At 38.8% G+C, this 13,261-nt stretch overlaps 1 protein-coding gene across 2 annotated transcripts in view; it reads right to left on the reverse strand.

The window, feature by feature from the left end:
* kif2a (kinesin family member 2a) overlaps positions 1–13,261 on the reverse strand; it is a 113,723-nt gene that overhangs the window by 30,601 nt on the left and 69,861 nt on the right. For both annotated transcript variants that reach the window (XM_059989334.1, XM_059989333.1), the window contains exon 9: positions 11,811–11,973. In XM_059989334.1, the coding sequence (XP_059845317.1) occupies positions 11,811–11,973 (163 nt within the window). The remainder of the gene's footprint in view (positions 1–11,810; positions 11,974–13,261) is intronic.

Genomic DNA, 13,261 nt, shown 5'->3' on the forward strand with positions numbered 1-13,261 from the left:
AATAATATTGGATTATGAGGAAATTGTGTTCCTGTAATTTGTTCCAGTAAAAGTCTTAAATTTGTCCAAAATGGTTGAATTTTAGAGCAAGACCATGTCGAATGTAAAAAAGTACCAGTTTCCTGGTTACATCGGAAACACTGATCCGATAAATTTGGATTAAATTTTTTTATTTTTTGTGGTGTAATATATAATTGATGTAGAAAATTATACTGCACTAATCTTAACCGAACATTTATTGTATTTGTCATACTGTCAAGACATAGTCTTGACCAATTTGTTTCTTCAATTTTAATATTCAAATCACTTTCCCATTTTTGTCTTGACTTATGGACTCCTTGCTTAATTACCTGTCTTTGAATCAAATTATACAGAGATAAGAGATAAGAGATAAGAGATAAATATGAAACATTTTTGAAAATTTGGAGCCCTTATTTACAAAAGACAGGATTAAATATATAGATGCTTTTAAGATGAAACAATTGGTTATTAGGGGAAAGAAATAAATATACATATTAAAATTATTACGAACTCCATGGAGCATGTGGAGATCTTCCAACCACCAGGCATTCTTTCTTTCTTTCTTTCTTTTTTTTTTCTATGGGGCAGTTAGGGGGGAGGGGTTAAGGGGAGGGGGTATGGGTTATATACATTGTTTTTTCATACTTTGTAATCATTTAAAAATGCAATAAAAAATTATTTAAAAAAAAAAAAAAATTCTTCAGTTCATCAACAACAGTGTCTCAAACTTCATTGTAGAAACTTTTTCATACAATGGTTGATTATGATCTACTTATGGCGACAGTCAAAGAAATTAGTTTTTTTTTTAAAAAAGTGCCTTGAAAAAAAAAGACAGATGAAGGAGGGAATTCCAGAACTTATAGTCATGGACGGCTGGTGGAACAAGATACCACAACTGGAAGGATACTAGGGGTATTGCTTTAATTCTAAGCGATATTATATAAGCATTTTTATAAAATAATCTTGTAATGTAGAAGTAATATATTTTGTTTTGTAATAGTTTTATAATAGTGAGGACCGAATATGGAACTGAAAACAAACATCAGCACTTTAAAACAGGGCGATGGATGAAAAGTTAAATATGGCTAATACACTATGTAGAATGCAAGAGGCAATTCTCCATAAAACCAAATTTAAGTACACCGGAACACAAGTAACAGGAGCATAGATACGCATACATTAGTTAGTTCCACACACAAATTTTACATAACAATAAAATAACGTGAAAAATAAATTATCCCATACTGATAAATACAAGAACATTTTCTAATTTTTGTTGCAATCCAATGACAGCACAATTGATGTAATTTACAAAAAAATGAAAACACTGAATAAAACTTAAAATACAAGTCCAATTATAGCCTGGCACATCCAAGATCTCCTCTAGCTTTTTTAAAACTGAAACAAAATACATTACCTGCTGGGATCAATTTTCTATGCACCTTCAATTTGCAAATTTTTCAGACTTTTTTTTACCTCTATCATTATCGAAAACATTTCTCACATTTCGTTCGGGAACACGACTGCCCCACTCAGCCACCAGTGCTGGTCCTCTTAATAAACTAAATGATGGTTCATTTATGCCTTAATTCCATTTATCTGCAGTAGCCAGTATTGTTTAATAACGTTACCTAATGAAGACCCAAGATCCTTAGATAGGGAATTTTCAATTTAATGGGTTTCAGCAGTTGTCTAAATTATGCGCTCCAGATTTCCACTGCTTTAAGTGCTTCCCGACATCATTTTAGAATAGACTCGTTCTAATTTCAAGGTTATACCTCCTGGTTTTAACTACCATAGCAAATAATTTCTGTTTTCTCTGATAGTTTATGATTCATTTTTCTACCTCACAAATGCAGAATTCAAACATGTTAGTTACAAAGATTCTTTATTTTTAGATAATTCTTTACAATTCATTATTGAATACTAATTCCTATACAACATGTTTCTAATGACTTAAACATACATTGTTCCAGAAATCTTTCCTGAATAGTCTAAAATACCTTCAAGAAAATTGCCTAAGACTCAATCAACACTCAAATCAAAGAAAAAGGCACATGTTCTAAATCTAAAATAAAAATAATAAAGGCTGGAAATATTCAAAAGCCTAAGCTTTGTTGGAAGAGAAAGAGCTCTATCTTAAGTTATCTCAATCTGCATTAAAGCAATCCCCAGCTTTCCCTACTAATAGGTTAGATAAACTGAAATACCATAAAATCAGATGGTAAATAACCTTAGAGAAAGGGGAAAAGAGTATGTAAGTTTGGTAACATGAAGAAATAGTGAAAGACAAAAACAAAAAGTGCTTGGGACAAGAAATGAACAAGTTACATGAAAACTTGAGAGAGGAGCTAAAGACCTGGGTGACTTCCTCTGGTTCATCGGCGAAACAGTTTAAATTTATTCTCAAGTCTATACTTTTCAAGATAGCTAAGGTCCTGTCGGAGTCCATGATTTATAGCTGCGCCCAAAGTATGTTCTTCACAAGTGGTGGGATCTTACTCTTCAGAACTTGCCAAGCGACCTGGCATGTCCAGAAGCAGATTGGAAGACATGGTGTGGTGCTGAGGATGACTGATTCTTCATCAATGTTGCCTACTGATGCATCATGGGAGATCAAAACATCGAGACAGAGGGAGCTGCTGTCAAAGGCCACTGCACCGAGCAATCTCTCTCTCAATGGTGAGAGATGATTCTCCAGCTGGCGGAACTCTAATAAGTGACGCTGCAGGTTGTAACATCAAAACAGTGATCTTGGTGGCCTCCTGTCTCGCTGTCAGAGGAGTGATCTCTCTCTCTCCCTCAGTGCAAGAGAGGACCTGTTGAGATGTCAAAATGTTGGGATGGAAAGTAGCTTTTGTTGGACTCCAGATCTTTCTCTCTGGGGGCTTGCCTTTACATGGTGGGGAGTAGTGGGGAGGGTGGTGCTTTTGCTGGAGTAAGTGGGGAGACGGGGAGGGGGCAGGGTTGATGCTTTTGCTGTTGCTTGTTCATGGGAGGGGAAAGGAGCTTTGGGGTTCTAACATTTTTCTGTCATTGATTCTTCAGGGTTTTTTCACTGTTTCATGGATGTCTGTGAAGAGGAAGGATGCTGTATATATTCTCTGATTAAATTGAACCAATAAAAGATGGTGTAGGAGCCATGTACCTGTTCTTTATCTGCTTTATCAAATAAAAAATATCATAGTACTTTTCCTATGACCCAGTTCTTGTTGGCTTTAAGCCTCTCCTTCTGACCTTGACCCAAACATCAGCTGTTCCTGTAACTAACCGATGCACCTGAGCTACTAAGCACTTCCAACTTTCTTTTTGCCTCTCTTTTTGAGTGTTTTTCTTCTGCTCCCTTGCAAATGAGGTTAGTCAACATATCCTCTTCCCTGTCATCTTAACCACATTAACACTGAAGATAACAATGTAGGAACATGATAATCTAGTAATTATCCTCCATCACATGGCAGAGAGAATTGAATATAAATTGCTTATAAGAGCAGTGCATCACCGCCACATAGCAGTTCAGGAAGAGCTGTGCATTCCAATTCTAATGATTAGAAATGGACATTAATTGCAGCCTTGATGATATAATTATATGTTTTTGGAACATTAACTAAAATAGCACCAAAATAATCATAAGTCCTAAAGAAAATATGTATGTTGATTCATTCTGAGAGCTGTGGAGTAACAGGAAAACATAAATAAAGTTGCACTATGGTTTAAAAATTTTGAAGTTAAAAATGTTTCTGAACTGTTAAATGGCTTAAGACCAGAAAAGAAAATTTGTAACGTAAGGGAGAGATGAGGTACTGGAATGGATCTCGTGATTCCAAAATCGTTCAAATTTCCTCTAATACTGCACACTTTAGGAATGCAAAAAAACCCATTAATACACAGAAAAATCCTATATGATGACAGAGAACATGATAAATCCACACGCAAACCTGAATATCAGTAATGAATCCAGTTTACTGTCACTGTGAAGTATTGCTTGCTGTGCTATGGTCTTGCCCTCAGTATTACAAGAGGGTATACGGGAATGTTAGAGTAATAGCATCAAAGAAAAGTACAGCACAGAAACAGGCTCTTCTGCCCATCTAGTCCATGCCAAACTATTTAAACTGCCCAGTCCCATCAACCTGCACAACCATAACCATCCATACCCCTGCCATCAATGTACCTATCCAAACTTTTCTTAAATGTTGAAATCAAGTTTGCATGCACCATTGCACTGCCAGCTTGTTCCACATTCTCATGACTAAGTAAATGCACTTCCCCTCACATTCCCCTTAAACTATTCACCTTTCACCCTTAAATCACTACCTCTAGATGTAGTCCCACTCAATTTCAGTGATAGAAAGCCTACCTATACCCCTCTTAATTTTATATACAGTTGCAAGTAAAAGTTTGTGAACCTTTTGAAATTACCTGGTTTTCTGCAATAATTACTTATAAAATGTGCTCCAATCTTAAGTCAAAACAACAGACAAACACATTCTGTTAAAACTAATAACACACAAGCAAGTTGTAATTTTCACATCTTTATTGAACACATTGTTTAATCATTCAAAGTCCAGGCTGGAAAAAGTGTATAAACCCTGTATTTAGAAACTGGTACAAAGTCCTTTAGCAGCAACAACGTCCACCAAATGTTTCCTGTAGCTGCTGATCAGACTTGCACAACAAGAAGGAGGAATCTTAGACCATTTCTCCACAGAAAACTGTTTCAGTTCATTAATATTTCTGGAATATCTTGCATGAACAGCCCTCTTCAGGACATGCCACAGCATCTCAACCTGGGCTCTGACTTGGCCATTCCAAAACACAAATTTCCTTCTTTTTAAAACATTCTGTTGTTGATCTTGTATTTCGGATCATTGTCTTGTTGCATCATCTAATTCCTATTAAGCTTCAGGTGGCAGACTGCTACCCTGGCATTCTGTGAAATGTCTAGAGACTATTTTGAATTCACTCTACCCTCAACAATTAAAAACTGTTCAGGCCCTGAGGCAACAAAGCAGCCCCAAGCCATGATGCCTGTTCCACCATGCTTCACAGCTGGGATGAGGTTTTGGTGTTTGTGTGCAGTGGCCTTTTTCCTCCAAACATAGCAGTGTGCATTTTTGCCAAAAATTCAACTTTTGTCTCAAACAAGAGAGAATCTGCAGATGCTGGAAATCCAAGGAACACACACAAAATGCTGAAGGAACTCAGCAGGCCAGGCAGCATCAATGGCAAAGAGTACAGTTGAAGTTTCAGGCTGAAACCCTTTGGCAGGACCGTCACGATGAGGTGACACTTAGGTTGGAGGAACAATACCTCATATTCTGTTAGGGTAGTCGCCAATCTGATGGCATGAACATCGATTTCTTGAACTTGAGTAATGGTCCCCCTTCTTCACCATTTCCCACCCCCTTTTCCCTCTCTCACCTCATCTCCTTGCCCACCCATCGCCTCCCTCTAGTGATCCTCCCCCCTTTTCTTTCTTCCATGGCCTTCTGTCTCTTTCACCGATCAACTTCCCAACTGTTTACTTCATCTCTCCCCCCACTCACCTCCAGGTTTCACTTACAACCTTGTGTTTCGCTCTCCTCCCCCCACCCTCTAAATCTACACCTCAGCCTTTTTTCTCCAGTCTTGCCGAAGGGTTTCAGTCTGAAACATCCACTGTACTCTTTTCCATAGATATTGCCAAGGCCTGCTGAGTTCCTCCAGCATTTAGTTGCTGTTGCTCAACTTCTGTCTCATCTGTCCACAGACCACTGCCCCAGAAACATTGTGGAACATCCAGGTGGTCTTTTGCAAACTTGAGCCTTACAGCAATGTTTTTTTTTTGGAGAGCAGTGGTTTCCTCCACTGTGTCCTTCATGAACACCATTCTTGTTCAGTGTTTTCTTATAGTGAACATGTGAACAGAGATGTTAGCATGTTCTAGAGATTTCTGCAGGTCTTTTGCTTATATCCTTAGGTTCCTTTTCACCACCTTCAACATAGCACATTCTACCCTTGGTGTGATCTTTGCAGGACGCCATTTCCTAGGGAGAGTTGCAACAGTACTGGATTTCCTCCATTTGGAGACAATTTTTCTTACCATGAACTGATGAACTCTCAGGTCTTTAAAAATGCTTCTGTAGCCTTTCCCAGCTTCATGCATCTCTAAAGTTCTTCTTCTAAGCTCCTCTGAAAGTAGTTTTGATCAAGATGTGGTGTACATAAACAGATCTTTCTTGAAAAGAGCAGGGTCTGTCAGTAAACTGTGTCCTTTTTAAAAAAATATGGCAAGCCACCTCGACAACCCACACCTCCAATCTCAACTTATTGATTGAAGTACCTGACCCCAAATAACTTTTGTTGAAGGCATTACCCCAGAGGTTCTCATTCGTTTCTGAAAATAGACGGTGATTGTTTAAATGGAGTAGTCAGTATTGATGAGAAGTACAATTGTTTGTGTGTTATTAATTTAGGCAGATTTTGTCTGTCTATTATCATGAAGCTCAAACCACACTTCATGAGTAATTAATGCAGAAAACCAGGTAATTGCTAAAGGTTCATAATCACTTTCTTGAATCTGTACCCCGATCAAATCTCCCTTTAAATCTTCTGTGTTCCAAGAAATAAAGTCCTAACTCTTCAGTCTTTCATAACTCAGGTCCTCCAGCCCCAACAACATCCTTGTAAAGTTTCTCTGTACTCTTTCAAACTTATTTACATCTATACTGTAGGTAGATGAACAAAACTGCACGTTACTCCAAATTACCCCTCATCAATGACTTACATAACTTCAACATAACATCCCATCTCCTACACTCATTACTTTAACTTATGAAGGCCAATGGCCCCAAAGCTTTATTTACAACCATATCCAGCTGTGCCTCCACTTTCAATGAATTATGGACCTGTATTCCCAGATCCATTTCTTCTATCGCACCCCTTACTGCCCTTTGATTCACTGTGTAAAACCTACTGTGGTTGGTCCTCCCTAAGGGTGACACCACACACTTGTTTGTATTAAATTCCATCTGCCATTTTTCCAACTGGTCCAGATCCTGCTGCAAGCCACAATCTTGGTGTCATCCACAAATTTGCTGATCCAGTTAATCCCATTATCATCCAGATTGTTGATATAGATGACAAACAACAATGGAACCAGCACCGATCCCTTGCGGCACACCACTAGACACAGGTCTCCAGTCAGAGCGGCAACTGTCTACTACCACTCTCTGGTTTCACCCACAAAGCCAATGTCTAATCCAATTTACTACCTCATCTTGAATGCCAAGCGACTGAACCTTCTTGACCAACCTCCTATGTGGGACCTTGTCAAATTCCTTGCTGATGTCCATGAAGACAACATCCACTGACTTGCTTTCATTAACTTTCCTGGTAACATTCTTGAAAAACTCTGGATTAGATAGACATGACCTACCATGCACAAAGCCATGCTGACTATCCAGAATCAGTCCCTGTCTATCCACATACTCAAATATCCAGTCCCATAGAATACCTTCCAATAAGTTTTCCACTAATAATGTCAGGCTCACTGGCCTATAATTTCCTGGTTTATTTTTAAAGTCTTTCTTAAACAATGGAAAAAACATTAGCTATCCTCCAATCCTCCCATATCTCACCTATCACTAAGGATGATTTAAATATTTCTGCTAGGGCCCCAGCAATTTCTGTATTTGCATTCACATAGGTCTGAGGGAACACCTCAGACCATGGTGATTTTTCCAACCTAACTTGCCTCAAGATAAACACCCCCTCCTCTATAATCTGTATAAAGTTCATGACCTCACTGGGGCATTTCCTAACTTCTATAGATTTTGCATCTGTCTCTCAAGTAAATACAGATGCAAAAGATCTATTTAAGATATCCCCATCTTTCTTGGTTCCACACATAGATTACCATTCTGATCTTCCAGAGGACAATTTTGTCCCTTGCAATCCTTTAGAGCTTAGCATACCTGTAGAATCCCTTAGGATTCTCCTTCACCTTGTCTGATGGGCAATCTCATGCCTTCTTTTAGTCCTCCTGATTTCTTTCTTGAGTGTTCTCTTACATTTATTATACTCCACAAGCACCTCATTTGATCCTACCTGCCTATACCATCTTTTTTTCTTAACCAGGGCCTCAATATCTCTTGAAAACCAACCTGTTATCTTTACCTTTTATTCTGACAGGCACATACAAGCTTTGTAATCTCAAAATTTCACTTTTGAAGGCCTCCCACTTACCAAGTCCATCTTTGCCATAAAACAACCTGTCCCATTCCACACTTGTCAGATCCTTTCTGATACCATCAGAATTTGCCATTCTCCAATTCAGAATCTCAACCTGCAGACCAGAAACAAGAGAGAATCTGCAGATGCTGGAAGCGTGTCGTGATGAGGCCACACTTAGGTTGGAGGAACAACACCTTATATTCCATTTGGGTAGCCTCCAACCTGATAGTATGAACATTGATTTCTCAAACTTCTGGTAATGCCCCCCACCCCCACTTCTTCACCATTTGTGTTGCTGCAGACAAGACCTATCATTTTTCCATATTTACTTTGAAACAAATGGCATTATGATCACTAGATGCAAAGTGTTTCCCTACACAAACTTTTGTGAACTGCTCTGCCTCAATCCCTAATAGGAGATCAAGTATCGCAGTTTCTTGTTGGGATTTTAATGTACTTATTAAGGAAACTTTCCTGAACACATTTGACAAACTCTATTCCATTTAGTCCTTTTATCGTATGGGAGTTCCAGTCAATATGTGGAAAGTTAAAATCACCTTATGTTTCTTGTAACAGTCTGTGATCTATCTGCAAATTTGTTCCTCTAAATCCCATGGACTGTTATGTGGTCCATAATATAGCCCTATTATTGTGATCATACCTTTCTTATTTCTCATTCCCACCCACAAAGCCTCACTAGACACGCTCTCCAGTCTTTACTGGCTGAGCACAGCTATTACACAACACAGCAAATACTAGATATTTTCCCTGTCTGGTATAAACACCTCACCTCCTCTTTAATCCCTCCAGTTGGAATATTGAGCTGCTGTCCTGTCCCTCCTGCAACTAAGTCTCCCAAATAGCTACAATATCATAATTCCACTTGTTGATCCATGTCCTGAGCTCATCTACAATACTTGTTGCATTGAAATATAAGCAGCTGAGAACATTAGTTGCACCATGCTCAACCTTTTGATTCCTGACTGTCTGATGTCTTAACATGTCTCTACTATCTGTTTTGGTACTCTAGTTCCCATCCTCCTGCAATTCTAATTTAAACCCCTCTCTGTGCAGCACTAGCAAACCTTCCCACTAGATATTAGTCCCCTTCCAGTTCAGCTGCTGTCTCTACTGTACAGGTCCCACCTCCTCTGGAAGAGAGCCCTATGATTCAAAAATCTGACACCTTTCCTTCTACACCAACTCTTTAGCAACATGTTAAACTGCACGATCTTCCTATTTCTGGTCTCATTAGCACATGGCATGGGAAGCAATCCTGCGTACTCTTAACTTGGTACCAAACTTCCAACTCACTTTGCAGAACCTCGTCACTCTTCCTATCCATGTCATTGGTACCTACATGGACCTCTTAGGAATGTTAGTGCTTCAAGAGGGTTTAAATGTACTTTTTATAGTGTAATGTCATGATATCAACACAACAACCTCTCCTTCAATATCAACAAAATAAAAGATCTAATCATTGACCAGGTTGTGGGACAGAGCATTCACCCTTATCTGTATAAATGATGCTACGCTTGAAATGGAACAGACTATCAAGTCCCTACGTGTAACCATCACCAATAATTTCTCCTCATCTAGCCACAAGGATGCCTTAGCCAAGAAAGCATATGAGCATCTTTATTTCCTTAGAAGACTAAAGAAATTAATCACATTCTCCACTGGCCCTCACCAATTTTTTCCCTTACAAATGCACCACAGAAAGCAACCCATTAGGATGCATCACAGCTGGGTGCAGCAATTGCTCTACCCAAGACTGCAAGAAATTACAATAAACTGTGAGAAAACAGACCTCCCTCCATTGAACCTGTCTCCACTTCCAACTGCCTCTGGAAAGCAACCAAGATGATCAAGAACCATCCCCCACGCTCTTGAGCACCCTTCCATCAAGCAGAAAATGCAAATGCTTGAGAATATGTGCCACCAGGCTCAAGGACTAACTCTATCCTGTTATTAAGGTTCCTTATACAATATAGATCAGAATCAGGTTTATTATCATACTGCATGAAATATACTGTTTTGCAGCAACTATACAGTGCAATCCAAAATAAGCTACTATGTTACAATAAATATCAAAAATGAGTGCAAGAAGTGAGCAAAATGTGTGGTAGTATTCATGGGATCATGGTCCATTCAGAAATCTGATGGCAAAAGGAAAAATCTGTTCCTAAAATATTGAGTATGCTCTGATGGTAGCAATGAGATGAACACTTGATCTCTCAGTCTAGCTCATCATGGCTCTTGCACTTTGTATACTTACATTGTGCTTTCTCTTTGCACTACCCTGAAGTACTTATCTATGTTTTGATCTTATCTATGGATGGCATGCAAAAAAGTTTTTCACTGAATCTCGGTACATGTGACAATAATGAACCAATCAATTGAAGGGACGAAGATATGGGTGTGGATGAGAGATTTGCAAAGATTATGTCACAATAGTCTAAAGAATGATCCCAGTAATAAATCCTAATGTTAGCAAGTTATTTCAGCTTTGAGGAAAATACAGAAAATAATAAGAAGGTAGCAGTCAAGAAGATAAGCAAACATCTCAAAGGTTTGTAAGAATGCAAAAAAGGTCAGAATATGTTAATTTGCCAACGTAGAGATTCTGTACAGAAATGCACTTACCAAAAGGAATAAAAGCATCATATTCACCTTAAATGGTGTGAGAGCTGGGTATGAGAAGATGCGCATAAATGAAAAGGTATGATATTAACAAGGGTGAAAAAGCAGAAATCTGGGTAGATTAAAGGGAAAAAATTGCAAGATGTTGGTAACAATTCACATCACTACACACCTAAGAAGCAAATTTTTTAATTGTGTCTTTTTAATTAATTTATTTCACTCAACCTAACCACTGCCCATCCTAATTGACTTCAAAAGGTGACAAGAGTGCTGCATTCTGAAATAATATGTTTTACCAATGAAAGTAATTCCACTGCTGAAGCTAAGAGTTAGACTTAGCAACTGTAAAGCACAGGTCATATGCATTCAGAAGATAACTAATAAAGTGGACACTGAGTGTATCATTGTGGTCTTCTGCTGCTGTAGTCCATCCACTTCAAAGTTTGAAGTATTGTGAGCTCAGAGATGCTCTTCTGCACACCACTGTTGTAAGACTTGGTTATTTCAGTTACTGTCTCCTTCCCTTTAGCTGAACCATTCTCCTCTCCTCTGACCTCTCATTAACAAGGCATATTTACCCACAGAACTTATACTCACAGGATGTTTGTTTTTTGCTCCATTCTCTGTAAACTCTACAGACTTTTGAGAGAAAATCCCAAAAGATCAGCAATTTTTTTTAATACTCAAACTAGCCTGCTTGGCACCAACAATCATTCCATGGTCAAAGTCACTTAGATCACATTTCTTCACCATTCTGATGTTTGGTCCTGAACAAGAACTAAACCCCTGACTCACGTCTGTATTCTTTTATACAATGAGTTGGTCCCACATGATTAACTGATTGGCTATTTATATTAACGAGGTATACCTAATAAAGTATATTTTAATCATCAGTTCAAAGGCAATTACTTCAAGTAAGAAGTTGTTCATACCTGTAAACCATTTCATTAGTAGCAGTCTCATCAAAGGCATAATCAAAACGAAAAGTTTGATTTTCTAAGTACTTTGTTAAATCCACCTTTTGTTTTGGTTCATGAACCATTACGACATCCTTACTAGGAATTGTAATTACATCCAGATCTCGTATTGCATTTTCTGAAAGAGATTAAGGCAAGTTATATTTCACTTGGCATCACTGTTCGGAACAAACTTTTCAAAACCACATGCTATTACATTTTCAGAATAGTTCTACAAAAGGAGTATGTTTGATTACATTTCAAGCTTCCCAACAGGTGATGATATTTTGGTTAGTAACAATGAAAGTTAACAGGTGACTCCAAGGCATCATGTCCCATTTATGTTCAACAACCCTAAAGTTGAATCCAACCAAATATTTATCATTAACAGCATAAAACGGAGGTAAACTTGTGATGAAGATATGGCTTCCCCAGGCCAATATAGTACATCAAATTGAGAAGAACCAATTGCCCTTCACTAAACAGAATGTTGGTCTCTTTATGGGAACCTAGCAATAAATTGCATTCAAACATGTTGAACTAATTGGGAGTACTGTGCAGACACAACAGGAGCATTCCTGAAGTCCAGGTAAGTTCTTTCCTTATTCAACTCTAAGAGAAAATAGCAGGCACATCAACAGACCCAGTGTTCTGTTCTGGGTGTCAGATGAGAGAATTTCCAGAAGACTCCCAGCCTCCCTGATGGCCACATCTGCACCAGGTGCATTGAGATGTAGCTCCTTAGAGACCGTGTTAGGGAACTGGAGCTGCAGCTCAATAACCTTTGGCTTGTTAGGATAAGTGAGAGTGATAGACAGGAGCTACAGGATGGTAGTCACCCCAAAGCTACAGGAGACAGATAAATGTGACTTGTCAGGAAAGGGAAGGGTAAACATCTGTGGCCATCCCCCTCGACAGTAAATACTCCATTTTCAGTACTGTTTTGGGGTATGATACACCTGGGGGAAGCATCAGTGGCCATGCCTCTGGCGCTGAGTCTGGCCCTGTGGCTTAGAAGGGTATGGAACTGAAGAGGAGGGCAGCAGATATAGGGGAAACTATAGTCAGGGGGATAGGCAATTCTGTGGATGCAAAAAGGAAACACAGATGGTAGTGTACCTCCCAAGTGCCAGGGTCCAAGATGTTTCTGGACACATCCACAATATACTGAAAAGGGAGGGTGAACAGCCAGAAGTCATGATACATATTGGTACCAATGATATAGGAAGAAAAAGGGAGGAGGTCCTGAAAAAAATGAATATAGGGAGTCAGGAAGGAAGCTGGGAAGTAGAACCTCAAGGGTAGTAACCTTGGGATTGCTGCCTGTGCCACGCGACAGTGAGGATAGGATATAATGAGGTAACATACAAATGTAAGAATGAAGAATTATAGCAGGGGGCAGGTGGGACCTGTACAAAAGGGATAGA

The sequence above is a fragment of the Hypanus sabinus genome, chromosome 14 (genome assembly GCF_030144855.1).
Source record: "Hypanus sabinus isolate sHypSab1 chromosome 14, sHypSab1.hap1, whole genome shotgun sequence".
NCBI lineage: Eukaryota > Metazoa > Chordata > Chondrichthyes > Myliobatiformes > Dasyatidae > Hypanus > Hypanus sabinus.